The sequence below is a fragment of the Heteronotia binoei genome, chromosome 14 (assembly GCF_032191835.1).
Source record: "Heteronotia binoei isolate CCM8104 ecotype False Entrance Well chromosome 14, APGP_CSIRO_Hbin_v1, whole genome shotgun sequence".
Classification (NCBI taxonomy): Eukaryota; Metazoa; Chordata; class Lepidosauria; order Squamata; family Gekkonidae; genus Heteronotia; species Heteronotia binoei.
The window spans coordinates 47,237,056-47,256,140 of record NC_083236.1 but is presented as its reverse complement, the minus strand read 5'-3'; the positions used below and the strand labels follow the sequence as shown (position 1 = coordinate 47,256,140).

At 45.2% G+C, this 19,085-nt stretch overlaps 2 protein-coding genes across 4 annotated transcripts in view; one reads left to right on the top strand and one right to left on the bottom strand.

Annotated features, from left to right (window-relative positions):
* Positions 1-19,085, bottom strand: part of ANKRD27 (ankyrin repeat domain 27) — an 87,412-nt gene that overhangs the window by 53,246 nt on the left and 15,081 nt on the right. The window contains exons 1-8 of one of the 3 annotated variants that reach the window (XM_060253589.1): positions 13,631-13,851; positions 4,572-4,710; positions 2,908-3,018; positions 2,150-2,306; positions 1,673-1,827; positions 792-851; positions 647-700; positions 224-289 (exon numbers count right to left, since the gene is read on the bottom strand). In XM_060253589.1, coding sequence (XP_060109572.1) covers positions 224-289; positions 647-700; positions 792-851; positions 1,673-1,827; positions 2,150-2,306; positions 2,908-3,018; positions 4,572-4,673 — 705 coding nt within the window. In that variant the 5' untranslated portion in view covers positions 4,674-4,710; positions 13,631-13,851. Of the gene's footprint in view, positions 1-223; positions 290-646; positions 701-791; positions 852-1,672; positions 1,828-2,149; positions 2,307-2,907; positions 3,019-4,571; positions 4,711-13,630; positions 13,852-19,085 lie in introns of those variants that run through there. The other 2 variants (XM_060253591.1, XM_060253590.1) reach the window with 2 other exon arrangements.
* Positions 13,782-15,380, top strand: RGS9BP (regulator of G protein signaling 9 binding protein). The gene has a single exon (XM_060253592.1). It carries the CDS (start codon positions 14,261-14,263, stop codon positions 14,969-14,971), a length of 711 nt encoding a protein of 236 aa, XP_060109575.1. The 5' UTR covers positions 13,782-14,260; the 3' UTR covers positions 14,972-15,380.

Sequence of the window (19,085 nt, the reverse complement as noted above, 5' to 3'; positions counted from 1 at the left end):
TCGCATCACTTGCCCCGGACAGAGAGTTCCATCTATACCTTGTGGCTAATATCCACTGATGAACCTCTGCTCCATATGTTTATCCAATCCCCTCTTGAAGCTGACTATGCTTGCAGACTTCAAGTGTCACAAGACAGAGTGAATTTTATCTCCTGGTGCTAGAAAGAGAATGAAAGATGGCTGAGGACAGCCCCCTTGGTGCAACAACTGACAGGATACTTACCTCACTTGCCTCAATGGTTCCCACATATTTAAAGATCAGTTCATAGAGAGCGTGGTGGACATACATCTGGGTGGAAGGGAAGCACACATATAGAAAAGGTTAGATACTTAACCCCAACTTTCACGTAGGAAGTTCAGGGTCGTAATGGCTGTCTTCCCATAATGAAGTAGATTAAGCCAAGTTACGTTAACTGCCTCAAGATCACTTAGGAAAAAAAGCCCAAGTTCTTACACTATGTTTTCTTAATTATGTGTTGGAACCCACACTGAGCCCCACATTAGTGGGAGAGAGTGGGATACAAACTGAATGAATGAATGACCCCTTGGCTGTAGAGCTTGCTAAATCCAATACTGCAGGCACTGCAACAACTCTTATACCAAGTAATTCTGAAATTTCCACCAAAAAACGGGAATTTCCACTTACCTCTACAGCTTGTTTCATCAGAGTCATTTGATGCTCCTGTTTTGCCAGCATCCTCTAAATACGGAAAAGGAAAAAACACTAAGCACACTCTATCTAAGAAAGAGGTAGCAGCTTAATTGTATGTATATACTCAATCGACACTCACATGGTGGGAGTCTCTCAGTAACTGCTGGATACATTTGGTGTACAATGCATTTACAGAATCCTGAAAGAGGAAAAGCACATAGAGGAGTTCTTCACAACATGCTTATCAAGTGGAAGAATTTAAAAAAAATAAATCAGCAAGCATACAGCAGAAGGGAGCAGAATAAGCCTCACACTTGAACCAGGTGTACTGGTAGCCACATTACTTGAGAATTTAAGAAGTTTTCGTTCACATAGCCACAGCATTTTATTTACAGTGATTTGATTTTTTTTAAGAATTCTGGGCTTGATCCACACATTTCCTTGTGCTAGATGTTTCTCTGATGGAGAAACTTTTCCACCAGATTGAGAGCCAGTGGGGTGTAGGAATAAGAGTGTCAGACTAGGATCTGGGAGACACAAGTTCAAATCCCCCTCCCCATAAGTTTGCCGGGTGACCTTGGGCCAGTCACTCTCTCAGCCTAAACTACATCACAAGGTTACTGTGAAGATAAAATAGAGGAGAAGAGAATGATGTCACTCACTTTGAGTCCTCATTGCTGAGAAAAGTGGGGTATCGATGAAGCAAATAAGAATTGCTTAAGACTGTCATACACCATGTTTCCATCCTACAATTTATGCTCACAACACCCAATCCATTAAAAAGGAAAGTTAGGCTGAGAGAATAAATCTGCCCCAATGAGACCTAGCGAGCTTTGTAGCCATGTTAGGATTTTTGAACACCGCTCTCTCTGGTCCTAGCCAAACACTGTAGCCACTATTACCAGCTCTCTAGAACCCATTCAAGATTCACAGTCCTGCCTCTGTCATTATTATATCAGCTGGAAGAAGAAAAACTTAACACCATACGATCCAAGCAAAATCAGACATTGAAATACTGACTATATAGTGCCGCAGGCTTTTCCTGTCATGCTCCTTGAAAGTCCTGTGGAAAGACGCAATCGCTTTGTCAAACTTCTCAGTATGCTTTCCCAAGAACTCCTTCACATCTTCAATAGTTTTCAGGGGATAGGAATTGGAGGGCGTCAAGGATTCTTCTGAAATGGAACAACAGCATGCAGAAAAGTCACCAATTACTTTTAGAACTGTACAAGCCGGACACACAAAAGACAGTTTTAAGGATTCCCATATTGATGAATTAACGGAGAGAGGTGGAGAGAAAGACTCTTCCTGGTCCCTGAAAGTGAAGCTTACTATGAGATTTTCACTTAAGCCTGCTAGGGTGAACCCAGCATTCATCATTCCCCTTTGTTCACAAGGTTTTTCCAGGCCTCCCTTATTAGGTCTCCTAATCAAGCGATAAAAAGTAGAATATTGTGGGGGGTGGGAGTTAAACAAGATGCAAGGGTCATTACTCACCTACACTTTCATTTTTCTCTAGAGAATGAGCTATGCATAGGATACTAAAGCTCTCCTCTTGCTCATTGTAGAAAGTTTCCTCAAAGAGAACAGGTACTGAACGACGATGATTAAAGCCAGTCCCAAGTACAATCAAATTGCCTTGTATGGAGATTTCCTACAGAGACAGGGATAATGGCCAAGACAGAGCATATTGGTATATAAAGCAACACACCAAAATGTCATCAACATGGCATTGTAGAGGATATCTTGCAATATTTAACAAAAGCGCAAATTTAAACAAGGGTTTTAGGATAGGAATAATCAGGTTTTCCTCCTCCTGGGGCTCACATTATTACCCCCAAATACTATTTACAGTTAATTTATTTCAGGGATTCCCAACCTTTTTGAACCTATGGGCACCTTTGAAATTCTAACACAGTGTTGTGGGAGCGGCCACAAAATGGCTGCCACAGTAAAGATCCTTTTGCTGTGGTGGCAGCTGCTACCAAAGCAAGGCCTTTAAAAATCTGCAGTCAATCAGATCTTCAGGGGCTAAACAGAAGCCTCGGCAGGCGAAAGCCCTACCTTGTTGCACCCTTATTCTAGAAGCACCGAGAACGGTGTCAGAGGGGACCATGGCACTCTAAGGCACCATTGCTGGGGGACCCTGATTTATTCACTGAAGTTAGTAAGGCCATATCAGACCGATCGGGGCTTAAGCAGCTGCCACTGTCAATACAAGATTTGTTATAATGATGTTATTAACCACTAGATACCTTTCCATTCAAAGTTTGGAAGTTCTCTTCTGCTGCTTGGAGAACATAGGAGTCAAACTGGCAAGATGAGAGGATACTGCTTGAAAGGCTTCCTTTGCATGGAACCAGGACCTAAAAGCAGCAGTAAAAATCAGGGGACATAAACCAACCCAGACCCATATTTTGCTAGGACACACTATGAAATGTCAGCCATGTCCTAACACACCCATTAACTGCTGAGATGTTTGCCTCAATCACTACTAGAAAAGAATGCATGCACGTATCATGTCTTGCACAATGGCATCCAAAACAAACCATCAATTTTGTATCTTAACCCTTCGGCCCTGCCATAAAAGGGAGTGGTGGGATGCCAATAAAGGGTTACCATAAAGATTTGTGTGCTGTCTTTCTTCCTTAAAAAGAAATCCAAAGAGCTCACAGAAAACAGAAAAATAATCACCATCACCCCAACCACCATGAAAGCAAATAGCTGAAAACAGCAGCATAAACATCCTTGGTAGTTCTTAACACCAACTGAAGAAACGTAACTGACAAATGCAAAGCAGAATCCAGAACTCCACCCCCCTTCCAAAAATCCTAACGCACCAAAAAGAATGGATGTATAGGACACACTGATGCTCAATGTTAATTTTTAAAAAGTCATCTGGCAAAACACTTTCTATGTTAAATTATGATAGACTCATTGGTCCAGCCAGCCAGGTAGTGCAGACAACACGAAACATCACCTCTCCTGTCTGGGCACAGAATGGCATTTCCTACTTGTAGAGATCTCGAAATTGGGGATTTGAAACTGGGATTTTCTGCAGTCAAAGCATGCAGTCTGCCACTAAATCATAATATCTTCATAGGGATCATGGAGATCTTCTGTCCAGCACTCTCCTCTCATGTACAGCACTAAGTCTTGTAACAATGAACCACAGCTCAAACAGAAATTCCACAAATCAGTTGTAAAGACCAAAAAGGCAGTTTTGCTGGTAAAAACTTGCTTAACTACTGGAGGCCAGAGCAGCTGTAAATATACTCGCCTTGTACAACAGAGGTGGACGCTGAAATTTTTAAGTTGTCACGCAGTGGAAAACCATAACGCTACATGGTAGTCCAAATGCAGCAGTTCAACATAGGGCACGCCACCCCAGCTGCTGGGCTTATCAGGTACCCACAATGCTGGACAAACTCATGGTAATTATTTGTGATGCCTGCCAATACTCATCTGGTCAGAGGACAGAAGCAGGCTAGCAAAAGGAGATCTTCATCACCATGCAACGACATCACTTCTGGTGAGACCTGGAAGTATCAGCATTGCACCAAGTCAATGCTCTAGCACTTGTCCAAAAACTTTGTAGTTCAAAAATACCCCAGTGCAATTCCAGTGCTTCCAGGTTGTGCCACAAGTGTTGTCACTGCACAGTGACGAAGATTGCCTGCCTCTCTCCATCTTCCCACCAACTGTATACAATCTCCATGCAATACACCTGTCAGTTATCTCCCACAATGGCATACAAATGTGAAAGAGCATACTGCTGAGTAAATGTAACTCTGTACATGGACAGCTACCACAGGGGAAGATATTTAGTTCAGTGTTCAAATTAGCCCCAAAGAACATGAAATTCTACTTTCTGGAATCTGCGAAAACTCCATTTCTTGAAGGCAAAGAGTTTACTTACAATTCCATGCACTACAGCCACTTTCCTGCAGAGATCAGGACGCCGTTTCTGAAGAGCTAGATAAAAAGGATTCTTCAGGAGGTCTTCATCATACACAGCCATATGGGCCAGCCTTCAAGTAACCCAAAGCACAGACTTCCTTAATAGAAGCAAAAGAGTTATTTTCACACTTCACCCCCCCCCAAAAAAAGTGTGTCAGGGAAAACAGACGATTTCACATGATCTATAAACTGCTATTCTGCTGCTGCTCGTAAGTCAGTTAAGTCTTGTGACTGCAAAACCCATTCAGTACCAAATCCCACTAAAAAGACAGGGTGCACCACTTTGTTCTAGAATTAGCCAAAGCCTACTGGTTTGATGAGGCTGTGAGTTATACTATGGAGGGCTACCCAGGACGGACAGGCCACAGCGGAGAACTCAGACAAAACATGATCAACAGCTATGGCAAACCTAGGCAGTATAATAAAAAGTAGAGACATCACCCTGCCAACAAAAATCCATATAGTCAAAGCAATGGTATTCCCAGTAGTAATGTATGGCTATGAGAGTTGGACCATAAGGAAGGCTGGATGCAAAAGAATAGATGCTTTCGAATTGTGGTGCTGGAGAAGACTCATGAGAGTCCCTTGGACAGCAAGAAGATCAAATCAGTCAGTCCTAACGGAAATCGACCCTGATTGTTCCCTGGAAAGTCAGATGCTGAAGCTGAAGCTCAAATTCTTTGGCCAACAAATGAGAAGAGCGCACTCACTGGAGAAGATCCTGATGTTGGAAAGAAAGAGTACAAAATAAGAAGGGGATGGCAAAAGATGAGATGGCTGGACAGCATTACTGATGTAAGTAACATGATTTTGAGCATACTTCGGAGGATGCTGAAAGACAGGAGGGCCTGGTGTGACTTGGTCCATGGGGTCGCAAAGAGTTGGACTCGACTGTGCGACTGAACAACAACACTGTCCAGATTTGATATTGTGAAATTCTCTTCATCACTGTAAATAAGCCTTCCAAAAATCCTACTGACTGGATACAGGACATATCTATAACATTAATTTTGCCCACACTGGTCTCCATTTTTAAAAACTGTTTAGGGCTTTCCACATAAGCATTCTGCAGGAGTTCAGGTCACAAACATACTTTCAGCAACAAGATAAGTTTATTAGTAGCTGGAAACAAGAGCTCATTTTTTCCCATGTCACAAGATTCCCAAAGAATCTCTCAATTATATATACACATTTTCAAACAACACAATGCCTCTAAACTGTTTTATGAGAGAAAGATGCTTGCTGGGACTAATAGAAATCATACCCAAGACATCAGTCCCTAAACCAGCAAATTATGAAGAAGCCCCCCCAAACCCTATCTGCTAGCGCAAAAACTTGAAGACATTTCTGCCAGACATGAAAAAGAGCAAGTGAATCACACTGGAGTCATGTGATACAAATCCTTACAAGCTAACGAAGTTTGAGTCCGGTGGCATCTTTAAGATTGACAGAGTTTAACTCTGGGCAACCTTTTGTGTGTCTGTGACTTCAGACCAACATGGCTACTCACCTGAATCTCACCAATTCCCAAACCTTCTCTGCTGAGCCTTTCCCCAGGTGGCACAGGTGATAAGCCCAGGAAACCCATGCTTGGAGCATTCCATAAATGCATAAAGCAGAATTTTCCAAGCAGACTTAAAAAAAAAAAAAAGGGAACAGGATGGTAGTTTCAGCATCCAGGCGCGGGGGAGTCGGGATTTTTTTTTGGCAACATTTATAGTATCATTATATTCTAGTACTGTAATCCAGTTTGTTGTGTATATTATACCAATTTTTCACTGTTTATCAGTTCTGTAATCTGCCTTGATGCCCAATAAGAAAGGCAGACGGCAAATGAAGTAAATGAAATTTAAAAATATAGCAAGTCTGGAAGCCAAGACTCAAGAATTGCATCAAGGCAAACAGGAAAGGAGCTCACTGCTCCGAGCCATGTTAAAGAAGAACAAAGTGTGTTCTTAAGTACTCTAAGGGAAAAAACGTCATCTGTTCAGTTTTCACACTGTACAGATGTTACTGTAATTTCCCAGGGCTCTTCCTACCAAGGGTTGGAAGAACACATGTAAAGATTAAAATAGTACCTTGTCCTTATTGTCTGGCTCAGGTACCGAGTACTGCTCGCCACAGACAATTGCTCCATCAGCTGTGATGAGTCCCATTTTCTCAGAAGCTATCCAAACATGCACAGTGGTCAGCATTTGCAAAGGCTACTTTCAGAAGCATGCATGCTTCTGGCCTGCCAGCAGCCCTGCCTGTGTTTCCCTAACAACACAATGAGCATCAGGCTCCAGGTGTCTACTAGAAAGACTCACCAGACCTGAAGAACCAATGTATTGTCTTGATTCACCAAGGGAAACAGCCCTTTGAAAGTCTTTCAAAAGGTCCAGGTCCTTGGGACAGAGAAGAAAGGACTGCAATCTACTCCCATCTAGGACAAAAGAGCCTGTTTGCTTCTGAGCACACACCAGCCTTCTAAGCGAGGGACCTTCCCTGCCCAGAGTGATCTCAGCTGCCTTTGTTCTACCCTGGAATACATGGAAAGTCTCAGATTTTCCTCCTCCTAGGCTGGCTCAAGCTATTTTGAGGCATACAAGTAGGAACGTCTGCCTGAGTATGCCAATAAAAGGTATTATGGATGAAGTAGGAAAGCCTATTGCAGAGTCTCCTCACAGGCTCAACTGCCATTTCCAGATGGGGAGGGCAGGAAGTATGAAAACTAGGGATGGGTACGAAGGGGCTCACAAATGAAAGTTCATGATGAATTTTGGCCAAACCAAAGCTCATGAACTGAAAAGCCACCATGAACTTCCATGAATTTTAAGACAGTTCATTAACTGTAGAAAGTAGGGGTTTAAATGGTTCAGGGCCATTTAACCCCTTGCTTTCTTCTTCCCACCCCTGCTTTCTGCTCCCCATCATTAAGCTGTTTTTCACAGGGAGCAGAAAACAGAAATTTAAATGGTTCTGAGCCATTTAACCCATTTCTGCCCGCTGCTTTTTGAGGAGCAGAAGGCATGGGTCATGAACAGCTACACACCAGCTTGGTTTGCAAACCAACCTCCTAGTTCATATTGGTTCATGGTTCAGACATGAACCACAATGCAAAAATGTGGTTTGTGCCCATCTCTAATGAAAACACACCAAATACTGTCGCAAGCAGAGTAGAAATGGGCTAGAATAGCCTCCAAACGCTTTATTTCCAGAGTTTGTTCTGACAGCACCCATCCTGCTTGTCCCTGTGACACCTGCACATTGCATAGCCCCCAACAACCCTTTAAAGCAGGAGTGTCAAACATGCAGCCCAGAGGCCAAATCAGGACCCCGGAGGGCTCCTATCAGGCCCCCCAAACAACTGGCTTTGTCTGCTTCCTTCTCCCTCTCTCTTGCTTCCTTTTCCATCTCAACTTGCTTGCAAGGCTTGCTCAATCACACAGCAGCTACAGAGCAAAACCTCGATTTTCTCCATTGGCCCGCCTAACAAATGAGTTTGACACCCCTGCTTTAAAGGACTTGTTTTTCTTTCCACCCCAGCTATTCTAGAGCATGGGTCAGTAAAGAAACAAACTTATTTGAAAAAGTGATGTGTTGTGTATGGAGCTAAGCCAAGGTAGCTATGACGGATACGTCAATGGATGGTCCCACTTGCAGACACACACCTACACCCAGTTTCCTCTTTACTTCAGATAAAATTGTGTTAAGAGGGAAAAACCAGGGACCAGAAAAGCTATGTACAGATTTGGGAACAACACTCCCCTTTATGGCAGGGGTCTTCCTCCTGCCCATGTAGGGGAAACTCCCCATATGGAAGCTGACCTTGTAGAGTGAACAGAAAGAAGAAACCACATTAGACAAGTTACATGTTATAGTAGAATGCATTTAAAAAAAAAACTGCTTAGAGAAGTAATATATTTGGAAAGTGTTCTTATAATTTAGAAAAGAGCAAAGAGTTCAGTAACACCTCAAAGACTAACAAAATTTGTGGTGGGTAGTGACTCATGAAAGCTCATACACTGCCACAAATTTTGTTAGCCTTTAAGGTGCTACTGGACTCTTGCTCATTTATATAGTGTCTATCAAGCAGTTTACATCCGAAGTTAAACAGGTTAAACAGCAGGTAAATCAGCTTGGCTTCTATTGGTACGGAATTGAAGGAGGTGCAAATTTAAAGAAGATCCCCAATTTAGGGCTGCCTCTTCAGTAAGAAAACCTGAGACTGATAGGATTAGATCTGCATAACTCTGCATAAAACAGTCATCCAGAAGAAACAAAGAATTCTTCAGACGCTTCATCCCATCTCTTGCAGCCAAAAAAGTTTCCTCTTTTGTGAAAGAGACCTATATTTTTTGTGACAGTTTCATCTAAAGAAAGCTGCTGTGGAAATAAAAAAACCTTAATTAAAATAGAAAGGGGATCGGCCAAACAGAAGCGTTACAGCCTTACAACTGCATACTTCCACACATGTTAATTCAGTGCCTCAATCCTAAATGTATTCCTAAGCAAGAAGTTCCATTAATCAAGTTTTAAGCTATTCAGAGTACAAGAGACTAACACCTGAAAATTAAACGCCTGATTAAGGGGGAAACCCAATCGCTGCTTTAAAGCACACACACACTTCTGAAGGCAGCTGTTTTAGTAAAGTGTGGTGTCCATAATCCTATTGGGCCCCAGTGTACAAGATCATGATGCAAAATCCAAGCCAGAACACGGTGATTTAAGATCATTTTGTTATGACAGATGGTAGTTTTTGACAGGAGAGAGAGGGGGGATGTTTACAGTGATAATATTACTCCAGCTCCCAGCATTTGAGATTACACATCCCAAATAAACTAGCTCTCGGCTGTTCAGTAGAAACAGAACAAGAGCAGACTTGAATTGAGCCAAGCCACCCTCTGGCTCTTGGGATCAGGTGGCACCTTGTTCCTCTTGATTCATTTTCCGGGCATTTCAACTGCAAACCTCGTAGGCATTTATTCTAAAGAGGGAACTCTATTTTTGTAAAGTACAAAGGGCTCTTGGGTTGGCAGACAGAAATCTGAAGGCTATGCATTTGCACAGGAAGGGACTAGCATGGGTAGGGAATTTTCAAATAGAGAACTACCTTGTTGCTTAACAGGAAAACTTCAGGAAGAACAAGCTTAGGCCCCTGGTTGCCCTGACTATACTTCTTTCACATTCACATTCACGTTTTGCCAAACTGCTACCCTGTTTCTTCTTTAGAACAACCCTGCAAGGTAGGTAAGCCTCCGACATAATGACTGGCTCATGTTGACGTGGCAAGGAGAGAGTCAAAATACGCATTCTGAAGAAATGGTTGAATTACACTGCTTTTCTGGAAGGGCTCTGCTTCAGAACATGGGTAAAAAAATGGAAATCCTATGAGACCAATGTTCCCTCTAAACTGCAGAGTCTTGGGAGCAAAAATTTTACTTTGTGACCTACTGGCATTAAAGTTGTGAACTACTGGCATTGAGAGAGCCAGTTTGGTGTAGTGGTTAAGTGTGCGGTCTCTTATCTGGAAGAACTGGATTTGATTCCCCACTCCTCCACTTGCAGCTGCTGGAATGGCCTTGGGTCAGCCATAGCTATCGCAGGAGTTGTCCTTGAAAGGGCAGCTGCTGTGAGAGCCTTCTCAGTCCCACCTACCTCACAGGGTGTCTGTTGTGGGGGGAGAAGATACAGGAGATGGTAAACTGCTCTGAGTCTCTGATTCAGAGAGAAGGGCGGGGTATAAATCTGCAGTCTTCTTAAAGTTGTGAGCTACTGCATAAATTAGTGTGCTCTGAGGTCATCCTTCCTGAGCTAAGACAAAAATGTGTGAGCTGGAGGCTAAACATCTATGAGTTAGCTCACACTAACTCAGCTTAGAGGGAACACTGAATGAGACTTCCCCCCATATAAACTCACTCCCCTCCCCAAACACAGGGATACCATACCAGGGAGATCCCCAGCCTAGCCATCTTTCTAAATTCAGGGGAGAAGTTTCATGACTGATTGGAGATTTGAATGTGGGTCTCCCAGACACTTCAACCATACCACCATGCTAGCTCTAAATTGAGTTGTTAAAGGAAGACAGAATCTACAAGTTTGTAAAGTAATTTTCAAAACTCACTTCAGTGCGGATCAGCTTCCAACCCACTAAAAAGTTATCGGGTCAACTCATACATTGTCTACTGTTTCCATTAGCCAGAGCATCCTGTACTTCAGGGAAATGGAAAAAGTCCAGCCTGTCGCCACTCTAGCACCATTAAATAAAGGAACAAGAGAGCACATTTAATGCAACTAAGTATGTTTGGCTGTGGGACATTTGTCCAATATAATTGCATAAGATTTCCCACCATACTTCAGAGAGGCAGCGTAGCAGTTCTATAATCCACAGTGGATAATGTTATAAGGACATTCCCCTTTACTTATCTTGGCTTCAAATATGACAACTCTCCAGCTTCTGGCTTGTTAAACTATTGATAACGGTTTATCTGTTTTAATCTGGTACTGACATAACATTTTCATTGTATCTGAAGAAGTATGCCTGCACACAGAAGCACATACCTTGAATAAAACTTGTTTGGTCTTAAAGGGGTCACTGGATTCATAGCTTGTTCTGATGTAACACGAATCATTGAAGATACTCAACCATAAATCATCTTACCTATTTGAATGCGGTTATCTGCAAGTCAAAGCAGTATGCCAACCAGGTAATTTAATCATCCCTAGCTCCCCCACCCATGGTCCAACCTAGGTAGGATAGGCTTGTGTATATGTCAAGTCACTGCAGAAAGTGAAGAGAAATGGTGAGTATATTTAACCCTGGGGAGAAACAAACATATTCTCCTGTTTGACTTAAACCAGAATGTTTAAACAGATCAAGCATTTTGAGAACAAACCGCTGAAATTCTAAAGGGATATATGGCAGTCTTAAGGTAGACTGACTGCTTATGTATGGGAGCATGCTGTAATACTGCCATACAAACTGGGCATGAAGCCATGGTCCATGTTTGGAGAAAAGTGTTTTTGTTAGCAAATAAGCTAATTGCATCCCTCTGAAACAAAGACTACAGCCTGTACTGAACATATATAGGAATGTATAATCTTTTTCTCAAGAGTTTCAAGGCTTGCTAACTCTCCTACGATAGCTAAGTCTACCAATAACCCTTTGTAGTACTTACGGTATATGTCAGCACAAGACATTCCAAGGATTAATCCAGCACTGATACAACACACTGATTTTTAAAAAAATTAATGGCAAATTTTCTGCCTTGGTAACATACTACAAAAGCAGCACTCAAGCTAGTCACAGTCCTTGGAAGAGAGAGATTACAAGACTGCAGCACTGTTTTGTTCAGCCACATTGATTCAATACCACTTTGTAATGTGAACTCTGAAATGCCTTGTGCACGAGTAAGCATTTCTCACTGAACTATGCTTGCTATGTTGTTTTGGTGACTTCACACAGAATGAGCATGGCTCTTAGATACACCAGTGTTTCAAGAGACGCTATCCTATATACTAGAACCCAGAACATCAGATTCCCACCAAAACAATCCAGTTTCCATGTGCATGAGGACCACAGTTTAGGCAGGCATATCTCATCAGATCTGAAAAGCTAAACAGGGTCAGCTCTGGTTAGTATTTGTACGGGAGACCACCAAGAAAGTAAAAGGTCTTTATGAGGCAAGTAATGGCAAACCACCTCTGAATGTCTCTTGCCTTGAAAACCCCACAGGATCACCATAAGTCAACTGTGACTTGATGGCAAAACAACAATAACAAAGAGACCAAGCTTCTGAAATAGCATTAATAGTAGCAATAGTAGTAATACCAAAGTATAGGGAGAGTTAGACTTCCATAAGATGTGGATTGCAGCTGATTACAAAAAGTATTTTGTTCCACTCTGGTAAAAACTACTTTGACAAAAACAAAAGAACAACATTTGCACAGAGCCACCCCCCCCCCCCCCGGCAAATTATAAGGTTTTGTTAAGAGTCATAACTTTGACACCACCATAATGCTCCCAGCCCTGCTAGGAAACCCTAGGAAGGAGGAAATGCCACTGTGAAAGGCTTATTCCTAAGTAAGTATGGTCAGACTGTACAGGGTTGTATAGTTGCTAAACCAGATATGCTGAATCACACAGGCTTGCAGCCTTAATTTCTTGCCTAAAGAATAAAGTCACTTAGTGATTTAACCACATTACACTCTTGGCCTTTCAGGAAACATCATAAACAGTTTACAAGGCAGGGCAGATTTTATTTACCCTGTAGACTAACCTTTCCCCTCAAAAATTAAAATCTCACCACAAAACCCAAGTTCAGAAGAGGTAGCCCCCTCCCCATCAAAAGTCCAGATTTCCCATGAACAGAAACTGCAGTGCAAGAATTCCTTACATTCCTTCGCAAAAAGCCTTCAGCTGGCAACACAAAGAGTAGGTTAGAAATCACCGGCTGTAGAGCGTATCCCCCTAGAAATACTACTCCAGCTCAAGAAACGTCAGCTCCATACCCCAGGTTCTTCAAAAAAATAAAAGTCGTTTTAAAAAGGAGCCCCGGAAGCACACATGCTCTTAAATATACTCAGATACCTTACTACTTCGCTTCCTTTGGAAAGCACCTGGGAGCTGAAGGGCAGGTTCCCCCGGCCCCTTAATACTTTACAGAAAGACGGGAGAGGGGGGCAGGGGGAGAAATGCGTGTTTAAGGAGGCGAGTCGCAAGTCTCTTAAAGTCACCCACCAAAGGGGCCAAAGTTTCCTTCGTCTCCTACCTCTGCTAACCCTCCCCCTCCCCCTTTTTCCGCCAGAGTGGCCAAACACCTCTGGAAAGGCCTGGGCGACCGAGGCACACCCTCCCGAGGGCGCAGTCCTTTCCCCAGCCTGGACTGAATGGCGCAGGCAGGCCCCTTACGTACTCACGAGGAGGGGGGCATGGTTTCGCTTCTGCTGAGCGGTGGGGTCCCCTTCGCTTTCCCCCTCCCGCTCGCCCCCTTTCAGCCACAGCGGCGGCGCTCTCCCTCGCCAACCAAGCCCTACCTCTTCCTAGCCGAGCGGCCGAGGCGGGTTCTGCCCGGCGCCGAACCAATGCGCCGGATTTTCCCGCAGCCGCTCAGGCCACGTCCGCTCAATCAGCAGCCGGAGAGGGCGGAGTTGGGGGGAAGGCGGGGCCGCTGGCCGAACCAGAAGCGCGGGCAGCGGCGGAGAGGGGGAGCCGGCGTGCGGGGCGATTTCCCGGCGCGCTCCATGTGATTGCGCCAGAGGTTGCCAGCTGGGCGCTATTTAACACCGCCGCTGCCTTCTGGAGAGCGCTGCCGGGGGCCGCGCGCTTAAGGAGACAGCCGGGCGGGGAACTCGCTGTCCGAAGTGGGCTTCCCTGCGCCTTTGCTCTGCGCGGGAGAGAGAGATGTTGGAGAGCCGTCGGCGCTGGGCGCTGCTGTTCCGCGAGCCCCGAGATCGTCTCCAAACGCCTGGGCTTCTTGCAGACTCGACGGCTTGGTGAGCAGCGCGGGGCTCCGGCCATGCGTTGCTGGCGGGGTCCGGGAGCTGCGGCTGTCGAGTAATTCGGGCTGACTTGCGGGAGGCGAAGGGAGAGAGGAGGAGGAGGAGGCGCGCAGTCGCTCGCCAGCACCTTGTCCGCCGGCCCGGCTGCCCTCGCCAGCCTGCGCCATGGTGAAGGAGGAATGCAAAGCGCTGCTGGACGCGCTCAACCGGGTGACCGCCTGCTACCGGCAGCTGGTGCTGACCGTCGGGGGCACCTCGGACTCGCAGAACTTGCGCGAGGAGCTGAAGAAGACCCGGCAGAAAGCCCAGGAGCTGGCGGTGGCCAACCGCAACAAGCTGACGGCGGTCTTGAGGGACAAGACCATCAGCAAGGAGGACCGGGCGGAGTTCGAGCGGCTATGGGTCCTCTTCACCTCCTGCATGGAGATCCTGGAGACCGACATGAAGCGGGCCCTGGAGCTGGGCCAGGAGTTCCCCCTCAATGTACCCAAGAAGCACCTCATGCAGACGGGCATGAGCGGCGGCACCTCCGGCGTGGCGGCCCGGGCCATGAGCGTCCAGAACATGAAGTACGAGGCCGACCACAACATCGACGTGGTGGATCTGAAGGACCTAGAGAACGAGATCAACCAGGTTGGCGAGATGATGTACGAGATGGAGATGAAAGTCAACGTCCCGCAGTGGACGGTGGAGGCCAAGCAGGACCCCGGGGCCGAGCTCAACTCCGCCATCAGCGTGGCCGCCTCCTCCATCGGCATGATCGAAGTGGAGAGCAAGTCCTTTTGCAACGCTCGCAAAGTGCTCGCCGTCGTCATTTTCACCGCCGTCCTCCTGGTTGCCATCGTCCTGGCAGTGTGTGTGGTCAAACTCTCCTAAGGCTGAGGTGCAAGACCCGGGGAAGATGGTTTCCCCTCTCTCCTCGGGCAGGGGGAAAGAGAGGGTAAGGGGTTTTACACCCGGAGAATACAGGGAGGGGTTTTTGCTGAGCCAAGGATGTACCAGAGTGGATCTCCCTGCTGGAGTGGGGAGGTGGTGGCTGAACAGACCCTAAGTGGGGAGGGGAAGGATCCTTCTTTGCAATATTCTAGCTTTAAAGAACAATTGATACACGATACACCTCCGTTTGCAAACAGGGAAAAAACCCCCACAGGGTGCACATGGATGCCATGGGACTTACTTCTGAGTAGGCATGCCTAGGGTTGAGCCAGGTACCTGTTTGCTGGGCTCTTTGTGGTTAATAATATGTGGGTATTAAAACTGCCTGCTGGAGCAGGGATTTAACTGCTATTTATAGAGGACTATTCTCAGTAACTAAACGCAAATGTTCACCAATTGGCTGCAGTTTGGGTCTCTGTTTATCAACTGCACGGGATTTGAGGGTGGGCATGAATTAGGTGGCAAAATGGAAGGACTTCAGGAATCTATATTTTTTTTTCTCCTACCAACAAAAAGGATGCAAAGTCCTGAGAAAACCCAAATCTTTTCTCCTTCAAAAGGAAGTAACCAACCATGTAATTTTTATCCCTTGGAACTAAGGTTGACAATCTGTGTTCAGAACCAAAAGGTGTGCAGACTTGAACTGTATGCACAGAGAATCAGGCCAGGTCTGCAGAGAAAATGATGTAAACATCAGTTATGGAGATCTTAAGACAACCAGTTTTCAATTCCCTGTTTTATTACATGTTCTTAAAAGAGCCCCATGGTGCACAGTGTTAAAGCTGCAGTACTGCAGTCCTAAGCTCTGCTCACTACCTGAGTTCGATCCCCGGCGGAAGCTGGGTTTTTAGGTAGCCGGCTCGAGGTTGACTCAGCCTTCCATCCTTCTGAGGTCGGTAAAATGAGTACCCAGCTTGCTGGGGGGGGAAGTGTAGATGTCTGGGGAAGGCAATAGCAAACCACCCCGTAAAAAGTCTGCCATGAAAACGTTGTGAAAGCGGTCACCCCAGAGTCGGAAACGACTGGTGCTTGCACAGGAGACCTTTCCTTTCCTTGGGCGGAGCCCCTGGCTTATTGTTAAAACACATTATCCCATGGGGGGGGGGGGTTGGGGGTGCACAGGTCCAGGTTTTTTCCCCACTCCCATTGGTTTAAAGGCCATCGGTGCTATACTCCTCCTGATCATCCTTACCAGAAAGTGTGCCACACTATTGAGTAAGGTTTTCCAACTATGTATATTTCTAATTTGCTTCAATGGTACCATTTAAGTTTAAAGTCTTCTGCATAATAACCCTGGAGAATTCCTCATTGGGGTGTATTTCCTAATGAACAAACATAGGATTGTGCTGTATAACTTCATGGTACACTGCAATGCAACAGTGAGACTGGTGAATCAGTAAGGAAGATGCTAATCATGTTTGGTCAGAAGCAAGTTAAATAGGACTCCTTAATAAGTGCTTAAGATTTAAGTCTTAAATTCTCATGCTCCTGTTTGAACACTTTCCAGACAGCACCATTGGGGTCACACTGTGATCTTGGGTTATGAGCACAGCTGCATAGAAGTTCCACTCGTGTCAAGAATGAAGCGTTAAGGTGACCCAAAAGCAATTTACAGCTTTCTTTAAATGTAAGAAGTATATAGGCCATTCAAAATCATGTAAAGTTCAATAGCCCCTTTGTTTCTACAGATCAAGTAGATGCTTGGCCTCACGTTGATAGTCAGATGTTTGCACATGTGCGTCTCTTAATGGGATTTACATAGGTACTTGCAAGACTCGAGAAGATTAGAACCAATCTTATAATCTTGACATACCCAAGTACGCCACTGTGATTTGGGCCCATTACGCATGCACTGCAGATTTTCAGAGCAGTAAGCCTTTAATATTGACTCCAGATTCTGTGCCCACCTTACGCACCATTCTTTTTCCTCCAGTGTATTTATACTGCAGCTGCAATTTTTAAAACACACTTCTCTAAGTCAGGGTGGAACATCACTTGTGATGTGTGGGGGTGGCAGCCAAAGTTTTTAAAATGTACGCAATTGCCCTATTGCAGCTGTGCAGTAACATCCAGCAAACACCTTCTCTTTAAATCCCCTTGGTTCAGGTTTCGCACATGCATGCACTTTAGTGCAAGTTCATTGTATGAATGGGAACAGAAAGGAAGGCAGGTAAAGGGAGGGAAATCAATGTTGAACTTGACCAGACTTGTTCTTTGAAACTGACAAGCAGCTAATAAGTCCACTTTCCACATTACCTAGGATTAGGAGATTCTCTGCTGTGTTATTGGCCACTGTGAAAAATGGAAAGGAGTCACATGATCTCATAATATGGGAGAACATGTTGAGTGTACACAATGCATGGTAGACTCCACTGACACTGGCAATGCAAGCTGTGATCACTGGCAACATGTGTGTGTGCCTGGGCAAAATTGGCTGCAACTCCATCATGCTTTGCACAGTGTTCCAATTTGTATGTGGGAGGAGTTCTCAGGCAGAAGCCCTGGAGAGCTTTTTTAGTTATGTGCCATATGGGGGTAGGGGGTATTTTGCCAGTGTCCTAGTACAGCTGCACAGTAATACTAGTTTCCTGCCCTTCCTTGCAAATTTGTATGGTTTTCTCTTTGTGATTCTCTAATTTAATCCTGCACACTGGTCATGATCTTGGCAGGGTTTTTTAGAGTCTGTTCTGTGCAGACTGCACTCTGTCCTCCAAACAGAACGGTCCCAAACAATTCTTACGTTTGGCAATTTGCAGAAGATCCATGTGCCTCAGCCGCCTTTTTAATGTTTGGCTTCTGAAAACTGCCAAAATGGTCCCCCCCCCCCAAAAAAAAACCCTTGTTTACTAAAGCATTAAAGGGAAATGTGTTTTCAAAGCTTTCCGTTTCCCATCCCAGTGTCTTTTACATCTTATATCAATTTCATTATGTGCTGAGGATCCTCCACACTCTATTTTGTTTGCATGCAGCACTGAAATCTTTTTTTTTTTATTTGTTGCACTGGCAACATTGCTGTTTGCCTCCCCTCTGATCTTTCTTTCAAATCAATACCACCAGGGAACTAACCCTCACGGAGCTATTTTTAAACTTTCCTCCATCATTTAATTTTTTTTAATTCAGTGGTCCCAGACTAGCGATAGTCTCATATTGCTAGACTCATGTTGCTTATAAAAAAAATTTAAAACAATGAGGGGGAAATGGAACTTGTACACCGACAAGGGGGGAAGGATGTTGGAAGATGCAGAGTGGGTGGAACAACCTTGATGTGGGAGCCTGATCTTTAAGAGGCAGAAAAAGGGTGGGGGATGGAATCCAAGGGAATCTGCACCATTTTGAGTTACCTTCAGCTTGAAAGTGAAGCAAGGGAGAAATTGACACAAAAGCACTCAGGAAACCCAGAGAAACAGCTGCCAAGAAGAGAGGGAGGGAAGGAGGGAAAATCAATACAGAATGACAAAGAAAATCTGACAGACATGCACAGTGAAAGTGAGGGAAAACACACATGCATAAAGACAGGTTGCTTACCTGTAACTGTAGATCTTCGAGTGGTCATCTGTGCATTCACACTCATGGGATAGTGCGCCTGCGCCGATCCCCGAATCGGTATATGCAAAAGCCCGGGATTTTTTCGCGCCAGGCGCCAGCAGGCATGCGCAAGCGACCCACTGCGCATGCCCACCGGCGCCCGCGCGGCAATCCCGCCAGTTCCTCCCTGACCGCTGAAAGCCCCTTTCTGGAGAGAGAGAGACCGTCAGCAGCGGGGAAGGAGGGCGGGTAGTGTGAATGCACAGATGACCACTCGAAGATCTACAGTTACAGGTAAGCAACCTGTCTATCTTCTTCGTGGTCTCTGTGCTTCACACTCATGGGAGATTAGCAAGCAAAGCATACCTGGAGGCGGGAAGACGGTCAGCCTGAAGACACAGCCTGTAGCACCGCAGCTCCCAACCGAGTCCTCTGCTGAGCATGCACGTCCAGCGCGTAATGCTTCATGAAGGCATGCGGAGAAGACCAGGTAGCCGCCTTGCAGACATCGGAGAGGGACACGCCTTTC